Here is a 22,059-nt window from a genome sequence, read left to right as displayed (position 1 = left end):
TCTTTCTCTGCGCTGGCTGTTGTCGTCCTGTTGATGACGTCAGTGACGCGGTTTAGTCGGGCGCGGTTTAGTCGAGCGCGGTTTTGACAGGTCACGTTAAAGGCCAACTACAGCAGGATTCTTTCCATTCCGTCCACTGTTTATACATGGGGGCTGTATTGCTTCGTTTAGTGGCATTATTCCTAAGCAGCTTACAGGTAGTTAAGAGTTTCTCAAAGAGCTCAGTGAAAAGGTGAGAGAGTCCCTATCCTCAGGCTCACAGCAGAAGTGGGTTCTTATCAGTTCGCACCTATTCGGTAGAACCGGTTCGTCAAATCTACCAAACCGGTTTGCCATCACTGGCATAAGGCCTTCTGCCTTGGGCAGGGGGGTGGACTAGAAGACCAATTTTTTTTGAAACCTACCACTGCCCCTCCACACACAAACACAGACTGACACAGAGAGAGAGAGAAAGAGAAAGAAAGAAAGAAAGAAAGAAAGAAAAAAGGAAAAAAAGAGAGAGATGAAAGAAAGAAAAAAGGGACAGAGAGAGAAAAGGAAAGAGAGAGAGAGAGGGAGGGAGGGAGAGAGAGAGAGAGAGAAAGAAGGAAAACACATGGCCGGCAAGCCACTCCCACAAAGGAGGCCACACCCACAGAGTAGGTTCCAAAAATTTTTGAAACCCACCACTGGCTCACAGGGTAAGAGAGAGAGTCCAAGAAAGGAAGAAGGGAGAGGGGCTAAATACCCAGAAAAAGAGTTAGAAACATTGAATTTTGCATTAATAAGTGACAGCCCCTTTCTTCTACCGAATGCCTCCTACTTTTCCCATAAGAACCATCCTGAGTTGGACTGGGCTGAGGAAAAGTGACTGACCCAAAGTCACCCAGCTGGCTTTCATGGCTAAAGCAGAACTAGAACTCCCCGTCTCCTGGTGATTGGTCCAAAGTCACCCAGCTGGCTTTCACATCTAAGGTGGGACTAGAACTCACCATCTCCTGGTTGATTGGCCCAAAGTCACCCAGCTGTCATTTATGGCTAAGTCGGGACTAGAACTCAACGTCTCCCATTTTCTAGACTGCAACCTTGACCATTACATTAAATTAATAAAGGAACTACCAAAGAGAAAAACCATCCTCCACCAACATTGGCAGGACAAACAATTTATATAAATGGGAAGGAAACCCCATAACTCGCTAGCCCTGATGATGTTACCCAGTTGGGTGATGAAACGTCTGCAGGAAAATTACCACAGACTCCAACCCTGAGCTACAGATAAAACTCTTCGATGGGGATATAGGAGAAATCAATCCTGGCTTTGGTCATTTTGGGTTTTCCAATGTCATTTCTTACAGCTCACCTTCCTTTCCTCCTCTTGCCGCTGCCGTTCCTCTTCCAAGCGCCGTTCCTCATCCCGTTTTTGTTCAATCTTCTTCCTTTCTTCCCGTTCCGCCTCTTCAGCCTTGGGACACGGAGAAGGGGGAGATTAAGAGGGTGGGTTTTTTTGTGTGTGTGTGTGAAAAACTCCCTCCTTCCTCAAGCATGTCCCTCAGGTGATTTTAAAAACATTTCCCCTCACCACATCTTTTTTTTTTTTTGAAAATTTTTTATTGTTTTAATTAAACAAAAACACACAAAAAAAGAATCATCTTTCGTTACAACTTGTAGAAAGCGTGTCGATAGGTTACAAATACATTTCGTGCGTTTCTTCCACCATCCTTACATATATTTCATTCATATTGAATTGCACATTTTAAATCAAAAAAGAAAATTTATGTATTTTGCTATCCCTGTACCACAATTCTCATTTAATTACAATTATTTAAACATGTTTTTATCTAAAATCACTTGTATTTAAAGACACAACCACCTACTGGCAGTCATTCGCAGTTTCAATAAACCTCCAAAAACATGACACCTTTATGACATATTCTGAAACGAATTCAGTTAGTAAGATATCTACGTATTTCTCCCCCAACTCAGTTTGGAGGAGCCGAGGTGGCGCAGTGGTTAGGGTGCAGTACTGCAGGCCACTTCAGCTGACTGTTATCTGCAGTTCAGCGGTTCTAATCTCACCGGCTCAAGGTTGACTCAGCCTTCCATCCTTCCGAGGTGGGTGAAATGAGGACCCAGACTGTGGGGGCGATATATGCTGACTCTGTAAACCGCTTAGAGAGGGCTAAAAGCCCTATGAAGCAGTATATAAGTCTAACTGTTATTGCTATAGTTTAAAGCTTATATCTAATTTGCTTTTACTAGTATAACACACACACATATATATATATATATATATATATATATATATATATATATATATATAATTAAAAATTATCCATTAACATTTCCTTGTTATTATTGTAGTTAACTAAAAATTATTTACTATTTATATAACCCACCCACCCCCCCCCTGACACAGAAGTAAAAAACAAAACAAAACAGTGGGTGGAAACTAATCAAGGACAGAAGCAACTTAGAACTAAGGAGGGATTTCCTGACAGTGAGAAAAAAATAACCAGTGGAACAACTTGACTCCAGAAGTTGTGAATTGCTCCCACGCTGGACGGTTTTAAGAAGATGTTGGACAAGCATTTGTCTGAAGAGGTGTAAGGCTTCCTTCTTAAGCAGGGGGTTGGACTAGAAGACCCCCAAGGTCCCTTCCAACTCTATTCTACTCTACTCCACTCCGAGGTGGGTTGCTCCTGGTTTGGGCGAACTGGTAGTAGCGGTGGCGGGAGGCTCCATCCACCCGCCCGGATGAGCAGAAGCATGTGATCACAAGCAAACCAGTAGTAAAAAAATTGGAAACCGACCACAGAATCCATTCCATTCTTTCATTCTCTAGTCTATTCTTTCATTCTTATTTTTGTTTTATTGTAATTCCATTCTTTCATTCTCTATTCTATTCTTTCATTCTTATTTTTTTTTTCCATTCCATTCTTTCATTCTCTGTTCTATTGTATTCTATTCTTTCATTCTTATTTTTATTTAATTTTTATTTAATTTTATTTTAATTCCATTCCATTTTTTCATTCTCTATTCTATTCTTTCATTATTTTTATTTTAATTTTATTTTAATTCCATTCTATTCTTTCATTCTCTATTCTATTCTTTCATTCTTATTTTTATTTTATTTTAATTCCATTCCATTCTTTCATTCTCTATTCTATTCTATTGTATTCTATTCTATTCTTTCATTCTTATTTTTATTTAATTTTTATTTAATTTTATTTTAATTCCATTCCATTCTTTCATTCTCTATTCTATTCTATTGTATTCTATTCTATTCTTTCATTCTTATTTTTATTTAATTTTTATTTAATTTTATTTTAATTCCATTCCATTTTTTCATTCTCTATTCTATTCTTTCATTCTTATTTTTATTTAATTTTATTTTAATTCCATTCTATTCTTTCATTCTCTATTCTATTCTATTCTTTCATTCTTATTTTTAGGTTATTTTATTTTAATTTTATTTTAATTCCATTCTATCCTTTCATTCTCTGTTCTATTCTATTCTATTCTATTGTATTCTATTCTATTCTTTCATTCTTATTTTAATTTTATTTTAATTTTATTTTAATTCCATTCTATTCTTTCATTCTCTGTTCTATTCTATGCGAATTTTGTTCCCTTCTCTTTATACTTGGATGTGGCCTCTAACTTGGTCCTTTCTGACTTTAACCAGGACTACAGCTCCCAGGAGCCTTAGGGACGTGATCCGATCAAAGAAAGAGGATTTATAAAATGCAGGGGAGACTCACCTCTCTCTGAGTTTTTTTCGCCTGCTTCTCCTCTAACTTCCGCTGTTTCTTGGCCCCAATCTTTCCGGAAACTTGGGGTTCAGCCGGTTCGGATCCATGGTTTTCATCTAGGGATGGTTTAACAGTCATTTTTGAAGAAGGAAAAGGAAACGGAAAAAGATCATTGGTGGTAGAAGGGAGGGGTGTGTGTGGAATGATGGAGGAGGAGGAAGAAGACTGTGGGGGTCCTTGGTGCTCTCTGAGCTTGGTGGTTTTCTTGCAGACGTTACCTTATCCAGCTAGGTAACATCATCAGTGCTAGAAGGGAGGGAGGTTTGCGGGGAGGAGGAAGAGGGGAGGAGGAGGAGGAGGAGGAGGAAGAGGAGGAAAAAGACTGTGGGGTCCTTGGTGTTCTCTGAGCTTGGTGGTTTTCTTGCAGACGTTACCTTATCCAGCTAGCTAACATCATCAGTGCTAGAAGGGAGGGAGGTTTGCGGGGAGGAGGAAGAGGGGAGGAGGAAGAGGAGGAGGAGGAGGAAGAGGAGGAAAAAGACTGTGAGGTCCTTGGTGTTCTCTGAGCTTGGTAGTTTTCTTGCAGACGTTACCTTATCCAGCTAGCTAACATCATCAGTGCTAGAAGGGAGGGAGGTTTGCGGGGAGGAGGAGGAAGAGGGGAGGAGGAGGAGGAGGAGGAGGAGGAGGAGGAGGAGGAGGAGGAGGAGGAGGAGGAGGAAGAAAAAGATTGTGGGGACCTTCGTGCTCTCTGAGCTTGGTAGTTTTCTTGCAGACGTTACCTTATCCAGCTAGGTAACATCATCAGTGCTAGAAGGGAGGGAGGTTTGCAGGGAGGAGGAGGAGGAGGAGGAGGAGGAGGAGGAGGAGGAGGAGGAGGAGGAGGAGGAGGAGGAAGAAAAAGACTGTGGGGACCTTCGTGCTCTCTGAGCTTGATGGTTTTCTTGCAGACGTTTCATTATCCAACTAGGTAACATCATCAGTACTAGAAGGAAGTGAGGTTTGCAGAGGAGGAGGAGGAGGAGGAGGAGGAGGAGGAGGAGGAGGAGGAGGAGGATAACAACTTTAGGGTCCTTGGTGCTCTCTGAGGTTGGGTGTTTCCTTGCAGACGTTTCAGGACCCAACTAGGGAACTTCATCAGTGCTAGAAGAGAGTGGGCTTTGCTTTCCGGCTTCCCCTGTCTGTGTTGGCGTTTACCGGAAACCAGGAGGGATAAAAATGATGATTTTTTTAAAAAAAAATTAAAAAATGGATTTTTAAAAATTTAAATCAGGGTTTGTTTTTTTTTACTTTTATCAAATTTATTTTAATAAAATGCTTTTGGAGTAAAAAAAAATCTACCTAAAGATAGTTTTCTATTTAATATATATTAATCATTTAGTTTCTTCAGCATGAAATGGAGCTTAGTTAGGTAGCGTGAGGCTGTATATTCTGCAATGCTGGGACTGTCAGAGAGTCAACAGTGGGTCAGAGGAGGAGTCGCTGCGGGACAGAGATGACAGCTGCCTTTTAAAAATGATGATTTAAATCGAGTCGATTTAAATCAAGCCTTTTTACGAGTGATTTGAATGGTGATTTAAATCGACTCGATTTAAATCAAATCTACCCTGCTGGAAAGCACCAGAAACGCCCCCATCAACAGGGCAAGCCATTAGCCACTTGTATATAAACAGATTTTATTTTCCGGGTTTCCAAGATCACCGCAGATGGGGACGGCAGCCAAGAAATTCAAAGACACTTCCTCTTGGGGAGGAAAGCGATGGCAAATCTAGACAGCTTATTAAAAAGCAGAGACATCGATCACCCTGCCAACAAAAGTGCATATAGTCAAGGCTATGGTTTCCCCAGTTGCAATTGATGGCTGTGAAGGTTGGACCTTAAGGAAGGCTGAGCACCAAAGAATGGAGGCCTTTGAACTCTGGTGCTGGAGAAGACTCCTGTGACTCCCTTGGACTGCAAGGCAATCCAACCGGTCAGTCCTGGAGGAGATCAACCCCGGCTGCTCTTTAGAAGGCCAGATCCTGAAGAGGAAACTCAAATGCTTTGGCCACCTAATGAGAAGGAAGGACTCCCTGGAGAAGAGCCTCACGCTGGGAACGACGGAGGGCAGAAGAAGAAGGGGACGGCAGAGAATGAGGTGGCTGGATGGAGTCACTGAAGCAGTCAGCGTGAGCTTAAATGGACTCTGGGGGATGGCAGAGGACAGGAAGGCCTGGAGGAACATAATCCATGGGGTCGCAATGGGTCGGACACGACTTTGCAACTAACAACATATAAACAGAGAACAATCCCCTAGTCCCTTCTGGCACTGATGATGTTACCTAGTTTGGCTAGCAAAACATCTGCTAGAAAACAACCAAGCTCAGAAAATACTAGAATAGAATAGAATAGAATAGAATAGAATAGAATAGAATAGAAGAGTTGGAAGGGACCTTGGAGGTCTTCTAGTCCAACCCCTGCCTAGGAAGGAAACCTTATACCGTTTCAGACAAATGGCTATCCAACGTCTTCTTAAAGACTTCCAGTGTTGGGGCATTCACAACTTCTGGAGGCAAGGAGTTCCACTGATTAATTGTTCTAACTGTCAGGAAATTTCTCCTCAGTTCTAAGTTGCTTCTCTCCTTGATTAGTTTCCATTCATTGCTTCTTGTTCTACTCTCAGGAGCCTTGGAGAATAGCTTGACTCCCTCTTCTTTGTGGCAACCCCTGAGATATTGGAAGACTGCTATCATGTCTCCCTTAGTCCTTCTTTTCATTGAATTAGACATACCCAGTTCCTGCAACTGTTCTTCATATGTTTCAACCTCCAGTCCCCTAATCCACTTTCTTGCTCTTCTCTGCACTCTTTCTAGAGTCTCCACATCTTTTCTACATCGTGGCGACCGAAACTGAATGCCATATTCCAAGTGTGTTGCAAACTAACCTGTTTGCATCAGGTAATAACAGAGCTTTAAAAAAATCTTAAAATCCCGTTAATAAGAGGGATTAAAAATCTTAAAATCACTTTAATTTACCTGAATGTTTACGGTTTCCGGATCCCCAAAAATGAATTGCGTAGGTACCCGAACATTGTAAAGGAAAAATCTGCTGAAGTATCAGAGAGAGTGCCATTCATTGAGTGTTAAAGATGCTCAAAACTTGGATTAAAAAAAAGACTCGAAAACTTGGAAGTTTATCTCCCCGCTAACTCAAAACAAGGGATGTTGACTCCTCAAAATAAGGTCGGCCAACGGATTTGGGTTTCTTAACTTAAAACAGCCCCTGCTCCCTTATCCAACTTTTTTTTATTTTTCTGCGCTGAAAGATTCAATGCCGACAGCACACAAGCCTTTGAGATCACTTCAAGGAAGACGGGTGCATTTGACAGAAATGAGAAATGCCCTGAAAACATCAAAAGCGTGTTCCTTTCCTCTCTCCCTTGATTTAATTCTTATCAAAAAACGCCTTTTGCATTTCAAAGACATCTACCCGGGTTGAAAAGTTCAGGGCTGTCAAAAGGGGGGGTTTCTGCGCAAACGCAGCAGCATCCGCTCTGCCGGCGGTGCCTCCGTGGGGGACCCAGAAAACAGGGCCGTTCAAAGCAGGGGGAAAGCATCAAAAAAAGGAAAGCGGGAGGAGGGAGGAGGAGGAGGGAAGGGGGTTCGAGGATGGGGGGGGGATGACACGTGTCGAGACTGGCATACTAATTGTGAGGTGCTGCTGCTGCCTGTCCCAGGGTGAAAAAAGCAGGGGGGATTTTCGTGCTGGTAAGATTTCCCCCCAATAAGAAATGGATGCAAGGAAAACGCAAAAGTCAGGTTGATCTAGGCGTTAAGGCACCAGGCGGGAAGCAGGAGGTGGTGAGTTTTACTCACTGGGGAATGGCTGGGTGACTTTGGGCCAATCACCGGGAGAAGGTGAGTTCTAGTCCAGACTAAGGCATGAAAGCTGGACAGGTGACTTTGGGCCAATCACCAGGAGACGGTGAGTTCTAGTCCCATTTTAGACATGAAAATCAGCTGGGTGACTTTGGACCAATCACTAGGAGTTGGTGAGTTCTAGTCCCATTTTAGACATGAAAGCCAGCTGGGTGACTTTGGGCCAATCACCAGGAGACGGTGAGTTCTAGTCCCACCTTAGGCATGAAAGCTGGATGGGTGACTTTGGGCCAATCACCAGGAATTGGTGAGTTCTAGTCCCACTTTAGGCATGAAAGCTAGATGGGTGACTTTGGGCCAATCACCAGGAGATGGTGAATTCTAGTCCAGACTAAGGCATGAAAGCCGGATGGGTGAGTTTGGGCCAATCACCAGGAGACGGTGAGTTCTAGTCCCACTTTAGGCATGAAAGCTAGATGGGTGACTTTGGGCAAATCACCAGGAGACGGTGAGTTCTAGTCCCATTTTAGACATGAAAATCAGCTGGGTGACTTTGGTCCAATCACTAGGAGTTGGTGAGTTCTAGTCCCATTTTAGACATGAAAGCCAGCTGGGTGACTTTGGGCCAATCACCAGGAGACGGTGAGTTCTAGTCCCACCTTAGGCATGAAAGCTGGATGGGTGACTTTGGGCCAATCACCAGGAATTGGTGAGTTCTAGTCCCACTTTAGGCATGAAAGCTAGATGGGTGACTTTGGGCCAATCACCAGGAGATGGTGAATTCTAGTCCAGACTAAGGCATGAAAGCCGGATGGGTGAGTTTGGGCCAATCACCAGGAGTTAGTGAGTTCTAGTCCCACTTTAGGCATGAAAGCTAGATGGGTGACTTTGGGCCAATCACCAGGAGATAGTGAGTTCTAGTCCCATTTTAGACATGAAAATCAGCTGGGTGACTTTGGGCCAATCACCAGGAGTTGGTGAGTTCTAGTCCCACCTTAGGCATGAAAGCTGGATGGGTGACTTTGGGACAATCACCAGGAGATGGTGAGTTCTAGTCCCACCTTAGGCATGAAAGCCGGATGGGTGACTTTGGGCTAACTACCAGGAGACAGTGAGTTCTAGTCCAGACTAAGGTATGAAAGCCCACTGGGTGAGTTTCACTGCTAAAACCTGGACAAGAAGGAGCTGCTACCTTCTGGTGCTTCCTCGACCTGCTGCGTCCGTCTCAGGGCGGCCATCCTGTTTCTTCGGTGCCTGGGCATCCCTTCGCCCCGCTCGCCCATGAATGGCTGGGGTCGGGCCGCTGCTGCTGCCGCCACCACATTCTGGCGGTGTTCCTCGTCACCTAGATGAGAAAAGGAAGGAGTTTTAGGGTCCGATTCGGATAACTGAGGGGCAGTTTGGTGTAGTGGTCAAAGGCAGAAGGCTAGAAAACAAGAGGGCCATTCTCACTTTAACCCAAAGTCCCAACTGGACTTCCTGCTTTTTCCTTGAAGACGTTTTCGCTTCTCATCCCAGAAGCTTCATCAGCTCTGACTGGATGGTGGGGAAAGGAAGGGTTTATCTTCCTTGCAGACAGCTGGTCATTTGCATCCTTTTAGAGGGTCGTTGAGGCCACTGGGAGGTTTATCTCTGTCCTCAGGGTCACCTGAGTGGTGCAAATGGGTGTGGAGCCTTCTTGGGACTACTGAAAGGACTGGGTTGTAGACTGGAGAGGATGTAGAGCAGCTGCTAATAGTTTCAATTGAGAGCCGTTGAGACAGCTGGTCGTTTGCATCCTTTTAGAGGGTCGTTGAGGCCACTTGGAGGTTCATAGGTGCCTTCAGGGTCACCTGAATAGTGCAAATGGGTGCGGAACCTTTTTACAACCGTCCTTTCGGTAGTTCCAAGGAGGCTCCACACCCATTTGCACTACTCAAGTGAGCCTGAGGACACAGACAAACCTCCAAGTGGCCTCAACGACTCTAAAAAGGATGCAAATGACCAGCTCTGTCTGCAAGGAGCATCAATCCTTCCATTCCCCACAGCCTAGAACTGTGTTGGCTTTTTTGGCAGCTGCTGCCCACGGCTGGCTCCTATTTAAACGGCTCTCCAATAGGACTCCAAGATCCCCCTCACAGTTACTCCTATTGAGCAACGTACCACCTATACTGTATCTGTGCATTTTGTTTTTCTTGCCTAAATGTAGAACCTTACTCTTTTCACCAGTGAATTTCATTTTTTTAGATAGTGCCCAATGTTCAAGTTTGTCAAGATCCTTCTGTATCTTGAGCCTGTCTTCTGGACTGTTGGCTATTCCTGCCAGCTTGGTGTCATCTGCAAATTTGATGAGTTTCCCCATCTATCCCCTCATCCAAATCATTGATGAAGATGTTGAAGAGTACAGTGGATGTCTCATTATGCAAAGTCTAATATACAGACAAGCTGGGGGGGGGGGATTATTGTTGCCAAGGCTATAGAGATTAGTATAAGCCTGGTCACTACGCCCCCTATATATTAGCCATATTAATTTCCTCATTATATTTGACTCGTATTCGTGTCCGTTTCTTTTGCACAATTTCCTCCTTTGGCTTTATATTTTTAAAATGGGCTGGATGAATGGATGGAGCAAAGTAATTTGTCATTAAAATGGGGTAAAGATTTCTGTTGCCTCGTATTGCTCTCCCAGAAACATTCTTGGCAGAGAACCGGAGTGTGGTGACCTGTTTTCCCAACCACCAAATTTCATTAAAAATCAGATTTTTTTTTGGGTGCTACTAGACTACAATTTGGAGCTAAGCACTCGGAGCATGTCATGAAGCTACAGCATATGAAATCTAAAAAGTAATAACAGTGCCCTCAGCAACTCCATTTTGAAATATTAGCACACACACACAGATATACAGAATCAGGTTAAACTCAGAATTCCACATAACTCAGGGTTTTTTTTAAAAAAAAAACAAGGAGGAAAAACCGAATGCTGTTTATAGGGTGGTCTACTTAAGATTCAGCACCAATGTTCAAAAGATTGGATCCATTAATTGCACCCCACTGCAGATGGTTGCAAAGAATAGAATAGAAATACAGAATAGAATAGATTAGAATAGAAAAGAATAGGAATAGAGAATAGAATAGAATAAGAGAACAGGGAATAGAATAGAATGGAATAGAATAGAAATACAGAATAGAATAGAGAATAGGAATAGAATAGAAATAGAGAATAGAGTATAGAACAGAATAAAAGAGAATAGAGAATAGAATAGAAAGAAATGGAATAGAATATAAATACAGGATAGAATAGAATAGGAATAGAATAGAATAGGAATATAGAATAGAATGGAATAAAAGAGAATAGACAATAGAGAATAGAATGGAATGGAATAGAATAGAATGGAAATACAGAATAGAATAGGAATATAGAGTAGAATAGAATAGAATAAAAGAGAATAGAGAATGGAAAATAGAATGGAATAGAATAGAAATAAAGAATAGAATAGAATAGGAATAGAGAATAGAATAGAGAATAGAATGGAATAGAAAAGAAATACAGAATAGAATAGAATTTTTTGCCTCCCAAAGCCCCGCCCCTTTCACAAAAATGGCCGTATATACCCTTATGAAGGCTTTCAGAGCTCCTGGGGGCTGGGGAGGGCAGAAATGAGCAAAAAATGGGCCGTTTTTTGTTTCCCCCACCCCCCCAGTCCCCAGCAGCACTCTATAAGCCTCCATAAGGCTATGCATGCAATTTTTTGATGAAAAACGGGCCGTTTTATTTGGAAAAAACAGGCCCATTTTTGCGAAAAAGGGGCCATTTTTGGGAGGTTTGCAGAGTGCAAAAAAATTTTTTTCCTTTTGGAAAGCTCTTTAGTTAGAGTGATTGATGAGAATGACATTGATCAAGTGGTGTCCCAGCAGAAACAAATTTTAGGTGCTGCAGGCTGTCAGTGATTTCCTTCTCCAGCACATGGATAAATACACCTGGAAACATCTATCTCCCTACCTACCCTCTCTCTCTCCCTACCTACTGTATTTCTCTCTCTCTCTCTCTCTCTCCCCCTCTATCTACCTACTTACCTACCTACTCTCTCTCTCTCTCCCTACCTACCTACTGTATTTCTCTCTTTCTCTCTCTCTCTCTCTCTCTCCCTTTATCTACCTAACTACCTACCTACCTACTCTCTCTCCTACCTACCTACTGTATTTCTTTCTCTTTCTCTACCACTCTTTTCCTCTATCTACCTACCTATTTTTTTTTTTTAATTGCCTCTTCAAAACCTTGGTGCGTCTTATACTCCGAAAACTACAGTATTTTAAAAAGCGTTCATGTAAGCAGGGAAAAATGCAAAAAAACTATATTTTTTCATATAGGGAAATGTTACATATTCCCTTTCTGTGTGTGGATAACAACTGGAGTAGTTTATGTCATTGTTAAGACAGAGTCTTGCACACGTAAGAGGGATGCAAAGGATTGTGCAAAACAGATTGTGGTGCAACCACACCTAAGAAATAAGCTAACGGACTGAATAATACCACATCCTGGGACACTTACAATGGGTGAGACATACCAAATCAGGCCGGCTAAGTTGTGAAAGGTAACAGCTAAGGTGTGACAGGATGGTTGGAGATAGATTGAACAGTTACAGGGCTTGGGTATGGCTAGAGAAAAGCACAACAAAGAATGTTCTTCCTGCACCAACTCAGGAAGCTCAAACTTCCCAAAGAGCTGCTGATTATGTTCTACAGAGGAATTGCTGAGTCCGTCATCTGCACCCCCATAACTGTCTGGTTTGGCTCTGCAATCCAACAAGACAGACAGAGACTTCAGAGGATAATCAGAACTGCAGACAAAACAATGGCTACCGACCTGGCTTCCATTGAGGACCTGTACGCTGCACGAGTCAAAAAGAGGGCTGTGGAAATATCTACAGACCCCCTCGCATCCTGGACATAAATTGTTTCAACTCTTACCCTCAAAACGAGGCTATAGGATACTGCACACCAAGACAACTAGACACAAGGACAGTTTTTTCCCCCCCGACACCATCACTCTGCTAAACAACTAATTCCCACAACACTGTCAAACCATTTACTAAGGCTGCATTACTATTACTATTAGTCTTCTCATGGCTCCTATCACCCATCTCCTCCCACTTATGACTGCAGGACTGTACGTTTGCTGCTTGTATCCTTACGATTTATATTGATATTGTTTCCTGATTGCTGATTTGCACCCTATGACTATCATTAAGTGCTGTACCTTATGATTCTTGACAAACGTATCTTGTCTTTTTATGTATGTACACAGAGAGCATCTGCACCAAAGACGAATTCCTTGTGTGTCCAATCACACTTGGCCAATAAAGAATTCTATTCTATTCTAATTTTATTCTATGTCTCTATTTCTATTCCATTCCATTTCATTCCATTCTATATTTCTATTCTATTCCATTTCTCTATTTCTATTTCATTCCATATTTCTATTCTTTTCAATTCTACATTCTATTGATATTGTTTCCTATGACAGTCCCTATGACTATCATTAAGTGTTGTACCTTATGATTCTTGACGAATGTATCTTGTCTCTTTATGTATGTACACGGAGAGCATCTGCCCCAAAGACGAATTCCTTGTGTGTCCAATCACACTTGGCCAATAAAGAATTCTATTCTATTCTAATTTTATTCTATTCTATGTCTCTATTTCTATTCCATTCCATTCTATTTCTATTCCATTCCATATTTTCTATTCTTTCCTAGTCTACATTCTATTGATATTGTTTTCTATGACTATCATTAAGTGTTGTACCTTATGATTCTTGACAAATGTATCTTGTCTTTTTATGTATGTACACTGAGAGCATCTGCACCAAAGACGAATTCCTTGTGTGTCCAATCACACAAAAAAGAATAAAAAATTCTAATTCTAAATCCTAATTCATTTAAAAGGCACTTGGTTGGGGAAAATCAATACCCAACATTCCTAATTTTCTCCATCAGGCCCTTTGCACATGACCAGAGGCATTCTTGCAGCCAAAGCCAGGAGAGCCCACCGCCCCTGGGGGAAAAAAAGAGAATTTAGGGCAAGCCACCCAGAAAACCAATCAAGAACCCAAGGAAAAGCACTCTGTGTATCCTCAGAGTCCACCTCCTCCCACCCTCAGTTTAAATGAGAGGAGGGGGGGGAGTGAAGATGCGCTGGACTACAACTCCCAGACTCCCCAGCCAGCGCAGGTGCTTAGACGCTGCCCAAAGGGATTGTGGGAGTTGTAGTTCTGAGCGAATGGACGTTAAACTAGGCCTTCGTTCTCGGGCCGGAAAACCTCTGTCTTTCTCCACCGCCGAAAACCACCGACCCCGTTGGGTCCTACCGGCGCGGGCCTGTCCCCGGAGGCGGCTGACGAAGAAGAGGAGCACCGCCAGCAGCACCGCCGCCACCACGTAAAGCACAGGGTCCATGTTTGTCACGTGACGTCCTTAGCACCGCCTCTTCCGGGTCGGGCCTCTAGGCCTAGGGGAGCCGAGCAATGCAAGAAAAGCGGAGAGGGCGGGGATCGGAGGCCACGCCCACTCTTTGCCTGCCTGGCTGGCTGGCTTGCGCGGGCGGGCGGGCGGAAGAGGAAAAGGCAATCGGGGTTCTTCCCCTCCCGCGGCGTCGCCTAGCAACCCCAAGGGTCGACGTCGGGCTTCTTCCCCCCGACGTCGATTTAGAGCTGTCCGAGGGAGTGCCTGATTAGGGGGGGGAAAAACAACCTTTGCCTTTATTTTGGCCTTGGAAATAGGCAATTAATGAAGAGATTCGCAGATAGAGTGTGCTTGTCCAGCTATTTTGTGAACGAAAGATTGGGGTGTGTGTTTGTTTGTGTGTGTATATGTGTCTCCAAACTTGGCCACTTTAAGACGTGTGCACTTCAACTCCCAGAAGTCCTCAGCCAACATGGCTGCCTGAGGAATTCTGGGAGTCGCAGTCAACATGTCATAAAAGTGTCCAAAATGGGAAACTTCTTGTTTAGGGTCTTTTTAAAGGACCTTCTCAGTAGCTTGTATGAACAGAGAGGAGGTGTCTAAACTTCTGCCTGAGTGCAGATGCCATATGCTTTTGAAAGTGGAAAGGAGAAGGCTGTGGCTGCAACCGGAATTCCCCAAATACATAATGCAACTTTTTTGTAGGCACTTCTTTGTTTTTACTGTATTGGTCTATTTCCAGTACATGCATGGCCTTTGTGTAAGAAATACCGCAGAGAACTTGAGCACCGACTTCTGCACAAAGCCAAATTAGTAAAGGTGAAGGTTCTCCTTGCACATATGTGTTAGCCGTTCCTGACTCTAGGGGGCAGTGCCCATCTCCGTTTCAAAGCCAAAGAGCCAGCGCTGTCCGAAGACGTCTCCATGGCCATGTGACCGGCATGACTCAACGCCAAAGGCACACGGAACGCTGTTCCCTTCCCACCAAAGGTGGCTCCTATTTTGCCACTTGCATTTTTTTACATGCTTTCGAACGGCTAGGTTGGCAGAAGCTGGGACAAGTCACGGGAGCTCCCTCCGTTATGCGGCGCTAGGGATTCGAACCGCCGAACTGCCGACCTTTCTGATCGACAAGCTCAGGGTCTTAGCCTCCCTCCCTCCCTTCCTTCCTCCCTCCCTCCCTCCCTCCTTCCTCCCTCCCTTCTTTCCTCCCTTCCTCCATCCCTCCCTTCTTCCCTTCCTTCCTTCCTCCATCCCTCCCTTCTTCCCTCCCTTCCTCTCTCCCTCCCTCCCTTCCTCCATCCCTCCCTTCCTCCCTCCCTTCTTTCTCCCTCCCTTCTTCCTTCTCCCTCCCACTTCCTCCTTCCTTTCTCCATCCTCCCTCCCTCCCTTCTTTCTTCCTCCTTCCTTCTTTCCTCCTCCCTCCCTTTCCCAGTAGAAAGATTATTTTCACTCTAGTCTAAGGATGACTGTTATTTATGCTGCATTAATTTCAACAAGAACACAACAGGTTGCATACTGCCCCCCTGTGGCCAATCATGAGTACAACCCATTCGTTGAGTAACTGAGGTTACAATGGCAGCGGAAAAAAGCGACTTATGACCATTTTTCACACTTTATGACTGTTGCAGCCTCCCCATGGTTATGTGATCAAAGTCCAGGCATTTGGCAACTGAGTCCTATTTACGACGGCCGAAGCGGGTCACGCGATGATCTTTTGCCCGTGTCTGAGCTGCAAAGTCAACGGGGAATCCGGAGTCACTTAGCAACTCCGGGATTCACTTAACAGCTGCGGCATAAAGTCGTAAAAATGGGGCAAAGCTCACTGAACCAAAGGCCTCACTTAGCCGCAGAAATCTTGAGCTCCCTTGTGGTCGTAAATCGAGGACTGCTTGCAATGAGGTGTTTTTTTTTCCAGTTCGCTGCTGAAAGTGTCAGAAAAGCCATTAGCAAATCTGCGAGAGATACACTGTGTAAACATTCACTCAGTCTTACACACACAAACACTGACAAGCATGCGTGCGCACGCACGTGGGCGTGTTGATTCTGCCCTTAGCTCTCTGCAGTGCTCAAATAAAAAAAAAAGAAACTCTCTTGTTTGCCAATTGTAATTAGCCTTTCTTGAGAATATACGACTATCTGACAGTTATTCTTCTCTCCTTAAAGTGATGAGGATACAATAAAGCAACTGACAAGGGAAAGCAACGTTCTCCGACATTGAGAGCCTGCAGGAAGAAGAATGGCAAATGTTACTTGCAGATAAGGTTGAGTCGACCCTTGCCTATTCATTTGCTCTTCGCCCCCAAAGTGCTTTTTCAAAAGTCAACTGGACTTGGGGGTGGTGGTGTTTCCCCTCCAGTGGTGAGATTCAAATAATTTAACAACCGGTTCTCTGCCCTAATGACCAGCTGGGTAGGCATGGCTCGGTGGTCATGTGACTGAATGGGCGTGGCAACTTGACGTCATTCACGTCGATGGGCGCTTCGCCTTAGCTGTTGCAATGTAATAAGGGTTAACCGGAGAGGCGGTTTCTGTAAGCAGGGCAACAAAGATGAGGCTAGAAACAACACCAGAATGTTTGGTTTTAATGAAGACATTAATTAGGACCAATTAATAGAGTTGGAAGGGACCTTATAGGTCATCTAGTCCAAACCCCCCCGCCCCCCGCTCAAGCAGGAGACCCTATTCATGTGCTCTCTCTTCTAAATCCTGGAAGATTTGAGACAAAGCAAAGACACCCCCCCCTCTCTCCTTCTTTCCCTCCCTCCCTTGCTACTCATGCACCTTCCATCGTTTACTAAGTACGTTTTTCTCCTGCTTTTGCTATTTTTACAAATAGCTCAAGGCAGCAAATCTACTGTGTATTAATTCTCCTTCCTCTTCCTCTTTCCCCCCACAAACGACAACCCTGTGAGGTTGTTGAGAAAAGAGGGGGGACTGCCCAAGGTTACCCAAGCCACCTTTCCTGCCTAAGGCAAGACTAGAACTCCCAGTCTCCTGGTTTCTAAGCGACACCAATCTGCACCAGTAACCACTGCAGCAAACTGCTCCTCAACTTCCTCCCTCCCTCCCAGTTTCTTAAGAGTCCCCATTGCCTCTTACTTCCTCCTTCCTTCTTCTTTTCTCTGGAGTCCATCCGAGGAGAAGCCGCCATCGTGAGTTTGTTTTTTTTTCTTTAAAAACCCTCCCTCCCTGGTCAAGGCCTCTGCTTGTCGGGCTGTCTTCCTTCCTCCATAATATCCATTGCAATATTAGCCGCCTGTTCTTTTCAAGCTGGAGTGTTTCTTCCAACGGAAGTTGAGGTTCCATAATTTTTGCAAACGGTGAAGAGGAAGAAGAGGAAGAGGAGGAGGAGAAGAAGAAAGAAGAAAGAAGAAAAGAAAAAGAAGAAAAGAAGAAGAAGAAGAAGAAGAGGAGGAGGAGGAGGAAGAAAGAAAGGAGAGGAAGGAAGGAGGAGGAGAAGGAAGAAGGAAGGAGGAGGAGGAGGAGGAGGAGGAGGAGGAAAAGGAAGAGAAGAAGGAGGAGGAGGAGAGGAGAGGAGGAGAGGAAAGAAGAAGAAGAGAAGAAGGAAAGAGAGAGGAGGAGGAGGAAAGAAAAGAAAGAAGGAGAAGAGAGGAAAGGAGGAGGAGGGGAAGGAGGAGAGAGGAGAAGAAGAAAGAAGAAGAAGAGGAGGAGGAGGAAGGAGAGAAGAAGAGGAAGGGGAGAAGAAGAAGAAGAAGAAGAAGAAGGAAGGAGAGGAGGAGGAGGAGAAGAAGAAGAAGAAGAAGAAGAAAAGAAAGAAGAAAGAAGAAAGAAGAAGAAAGAAGAAGAAGAAGAGAAGAAAGAAGAAAGAAAGAAAGAAAGAAAGAAAGAAAAAAAAAAAGAAAGAAGAAAGAAAGAAAAGACGAGGAAAAACTCAAAAGTTTGAAGTACTCTTTCCCGCTGTCTGGCTGCCCGTTCTCTTCCTGGAATTTTTGTCATCCCCCAGATCCACGTTTCCAGAAGTTGAAATGTTGAGGTACAGAGACCACATCAAGTCCAGGACTGGTCCCATTTCTTCTAGGTTGACTCAGCCTTCCGTCCTTCCGAGGTGGGTCAAATGAAGACCCAGATTGTTGGGGGGGGGCAAGAGGCTGACTCCGTAAACCAACGAGAGAGGGCTGTAAAAGCACTGTGAAGCGGTACATAAGTCTAAGTGCTGTTGCTATTTCTCCACCGAGGACCAACATTACGACGCTTCGAAGGACAAGTGTTGAGCCGTCCTCCGGGGAGAGCTTCTCCGTCATCTGGGAAGCGCATCCGCCAAAGAGACAGCTTGAGCCACCGTGGTCCTTCTACATCTCAAACACCAGCACGTTTCTGCGAGGTATTCGCGGACCTTTTTGTACCCAAAGACCATCACGTACGAGCTGGCGGAATAATATATGGAGGAGAGCACGCCGTACACGCCATTCAGGAAGCTGCTCTCCGTGCTGTTCCTGTTGTATCCCAGGACGATGGTGAGCCAGACCATGTCGTTGGCGATCCAGCAAACCACGTAAATGGAGAGCAAGGAGAGCAGGATCTTGGTGGCCTGGGCCGTGTGCTTATTCCACCTGCTCCCCGCTGCGGCGGCGGAGGACGACGCTTTCACCTTCCTGTGGTGCTTCCAGAGAAGGTCGACGATGAAGCCGTTGAGGACGACCACCAAGAGAATGAGGACCATGTCGAGGCCGATGGAGGCGTAGGTGCTAAACTTCATGGCGAAGCTTTCCGTGGATTTCAAGCAAGTGGAAGTAGCCAAGAAGGCGATGGTCTGATTCCGTTGACCGCCGGTCTTCTCATACTGCAAATAAGGGATCTGCAGGAGGACACTGGCCACCCAACAACCCACGAGGGTCCCGTTGACGTAGCGTGATTGATGCCTGTGGATGAGCGTCGTCCATCGGCAGCTGGGCCTCCGGATCTTGATGAGGTGGAGGATGCTCAGGTTTTCCACCGACCAGATGCTGACCAGCCTCAGAGTGTGGTAGGTGTACAGAAGAACCCTACACCCCTCTTCCCCGAAGACTCTGGTGCTGCCGAAAACCAGCATCCCGGGAATGGCTTTGTAGCAACAGAGGAAGAAGTTGACCAAGCCCATGTTGACTATGATGCGGTCCAGAGGCTGGAGGGCTTTACGCCGGACGGCGTGGGTCAGGAAGGCGAAGAGGACAATGAGGTTGCCGATCATGCCAATGAAGGAAGTGAGGTAGATCAGGATGGACACGAAGAACATGAAGCTGGAGGCCATGACGGTCCCATCAGTCTTTTCAGGCACTTCTTACCCGGGTGTTCCCCTCCTTGGGCTCCGGAGACGGCAAGAGTTTAGCTGCATGGCGTTTCTTTTTCTCGGATCGCCTGTCCAAGGAGGGCTGTTTCGTTTCCCCCCCACCCTCCGTTCAGTTCTAGAGATCAACCTTCTTTAGAAGCTTGGCCTCTCCACCGCTGGGTTGCTCACCGCCACAATTACTCCGCTGTTTGTCTAAGCGGCTCTTATCTCAGTTTGGTTGAAAAGCCTGAGGGACGCAACCGATTGGTCAAAAGACCGATGGAAAGGGTGGGAAAGGACTCTGGAGAAGGGGAGGGAGAAGACCAAAAAAAAAAAAAAAAAAAAGGATCGAAACACCCTCTTCCACTCCTCACCAGTCCATCTTCTCCATCCCGATGTTTCGTCCGTAGTTACTGTATTTTTGGAGTATAAGACGCACCTTTTTCCCTCAAAAAAAGAGGATGAAAATCTGGGTGCGTCTTATACACTGAATACAGCATTTTGTGCCCCCCGAAACCCCACCTCCTTCACCAAAATAGCCATGCAGAGCCTGTAGGAGACTTTCAGAGAGCTCCTGCGGGCTGGGGAGGGCAGAAATGAGTGAAAAAATGGGGCGTTTTTTTGCTCAATTTTGCCGCCCCCCCCCCCCCCCAGCCTCCAGGAGCACTCTATAAGCCTCCTACCGGCTCTGAATGACATTTTTTTACACAAAAAACAGGCCGTTTTTTGCTCATTTTGGGGGGGGGCACCCCCCAGGAGCACTCTACAAGCCTCCTAAAGGCTTTTCATGCCTGTTTTTGGGAGGTCTGCAGAGTGCAAAACTTTTTTTTTTTTTAATTTGCCTCTTCAAAACCTTGGTGCGTCTTATACTCTGAAAAACACGGTAGTTCTCAACTTACGACCGCCATTTGAGGCTGAGCAGCCATACAAAAATTGAGACAAATCTTAAAAGCAATTAAATGCATTAAAAAAAAACACCATTCGGGGGGGGCAGCGTTCGGTTTAAGAACTTGGGGGGAAAAAAACGGCGAAGAACGAAGGGAAAGACACTCTTCCTGTTGGATGGCAGCCTTCCCACCTGCTTGCCAAGATTTGGGGGGGGGGGCTGAAAAGTGAACTACAGGCAGTCCTCAACGACCACCATTGAGCCCCAAACATTTGTTAAGCGCCCCATTTTACGACCTTCCTCGGCACCATTGTTAAGTGAATCCCTGCAGTCCAATTACTAGCACCGTTGTTAAATGAGCCCGGCTCCTCCGTTGGCTTCGCTTGCCAAAAGGTCGCAAAAGGGGAACACTTGACCCCCGGCAGGGCACTGCGACCGTCGTAAACAGGAGTTAGTTGCTCAGGGTCTGAATTTTGATGGCGTGATCACCACAGGGATTCTGCAACGGTCGTAAGTGTGAAAAAACTGTCACTTTTTCCAGTGCTGTTGTAACTTTGGCGACTAAATGAATGGGAGTAGTAAGTTGTCGGCCCACCTATATACAGCAGCATCCCATAATAGGAGACTAGGACACCCTGCATTTCAGATAGACCGATGAGGTCAGCTTAGAGCCAGCCCTGAGTCTCTCTAAAATGAAAGACCCCAGGGAGACCCTCTCCGTGGGCATTGGTACCATCACCCCAAACCAGCTCCATCGCGTTTCTCCCACAGGGGTGGGATAGAGAGAGGGAGGGAGGGAAAGAGAGAGAGAAAGAAGTGGGGAAAATAGAGAGAGATAAAAGGGAGAGGGAGGGAGGGAAAGATACAAAAAGGGAGTGGGGAAAGCGAGGGGGAGGGAAAGAGAGAGAGAAAGGGAGAGGGAGGGAAAGAGACAGAAAGAGAAGGGGAAGAGAGAGAAAGAGGGAGGGAAAGAGAGAGAAGTGGGGGAAAGAAAGAGATAAAAGGGAGAGGGAGGGAGGGAAAGATACAGAAAGAGAGGGGGGAAAGAGAGGCGGGGAGAGAGAAAGAGAGGGGGAAGAGAGAGAGAAAGGGAGAGGGAGGTAGATAAAGAGACAGAAAGAGGGTGGGAAGAGAGAGAAAGAGAGGGAGGGAAAGAGAAGGGGAAGAGAGAGAGGGAGGGAGGGAAAGAGTGGGAGGGGAAAAAAGAGAAAGAGGGAAAGTGAGAGAGAAAGGGGGGGGAGAGGGAGAAAGAGAAAGAAAGGGAGAGAAAGAGAGAGGGAGGAAAAGAGAGAGGGGGGCAAAGATAGAGGGGGAAAGTGAGAAACAGAGGGAAGGAAAGAGAGAGAAAGAGAGGGAAAGCGAGAGAGAAAGAGTGGGGAGAGGAAGAAAGAGAAAGAAAGGGAGAGAAAGAGGGAGGGAGGGAAAGAGAGTGGGAGGGAAAGAAAGAGAGAAGGGAGAAGAGAAAGGGAGAGAGGGAGGGGGAGAGAAAGAGGGGAGAGAGAGGGAGGGAAAGAGAGAGGTGAAAGAGAAAGAGAGGGAAGGAGAAAGAGGGAGGGAAAGAGAAATGATATTACGAAAGTTTTTCTTTTTTATTGTTGCTAAACGTAATATTTCAAAAGCGGGGGGGGAATAAAGGGACATAAAAATGCATTTATCACATTTTTCTTAGAACAATTAGTTGAACTCTGCCTTGTTTATCATTATTTTAGGTAGTAAAACCTCATTGTTCAGCTTAAATTGTCGCGTTGGCATTTTGCCATAAGCAAGTGGGTTTTGAGTTGCAGTTTGGGCACTGGGGCCCTAAAAGGTTCACCATCACTGCCCTACACTCTTTGACTCTGGTGCCACCTAGTGGCCCTTGCTAGGTTTCACCTAC

At 45.3% G+C, this 22,059-nt stretch overlaps 2 protein-coding genes across 2 annotated transcripts; both read right to left on the bottom strand.

Annotated features, from left to right (window-relative positions):
* Nucleotides 1–1,306: 1,306 nt before the first annotated feature.
* Nucleotides 1,307–14,074, bottom strand: LOC116523318 (DDRGK domain-containing protein 1-like). The gene is made up of 4 exons (XM_032238423.1): nucleotides 13,935–14,074; nucleotides 8,781–8,933; nucleotides 3,741–3,847; nucleotides 1,307–1,441 (listed from the first exon to the last, which is right to left on the bottom strand). Exons 1-4 carry the CDS (start codon nucleotides 14,020–14,022, stop codon nucleotides 1,322–1,324), a joined length of 468 nt encoding a protein of 155 aa, XP_032094314.1. The 5' UTR covers nucleotides 14,023–14,074; the 3' UTR covers nucleotides 1,307–1,321.
* A 4,073-nt stretch (nucleotides 14,075–18,147) lies between these two features.
* On the bottom strand, nucleotides 18,148–19,631 carry LOC116523322 (vomeronasal type-1 receptor 1). The gene has a single exon (XM_032238426.1). It carries the CDS (start codon nucleotides 19,277–19,279, stop codon nucleotides 18,290–18,292), a length of 990 nt encoding a protein of 329 aa, XP_032094317.1. The 5' UTR covers nucleotides 19,280–19,631; the 3' UTR covers nucleotides 18,148–18,289.
* Nucleotides 19,632–22,059: the final 2,428 nt, after the last annotated feature.

Source organism: Thamnophis elegans, unplaced genomic scaffold (genome assembly GCF_009769535.1).
Source record: "Thamnophis elegans isolate rThaEle1 unplaced genomic scaffold, rThaEle1.pri scaffold_167_arrow_ctg1, whole genome shotgun sequence".
In the NCBI taxonomy this organism is placed as follows: Eukaryota; Metazoa; Chordata; class Lepidosauria; order Squamata; family Colubridae; genus Thamnophis; species Thamnophis elegans.
This window is presented reverse-complemented; position numbering and strand designations above follow the sequence as displayed.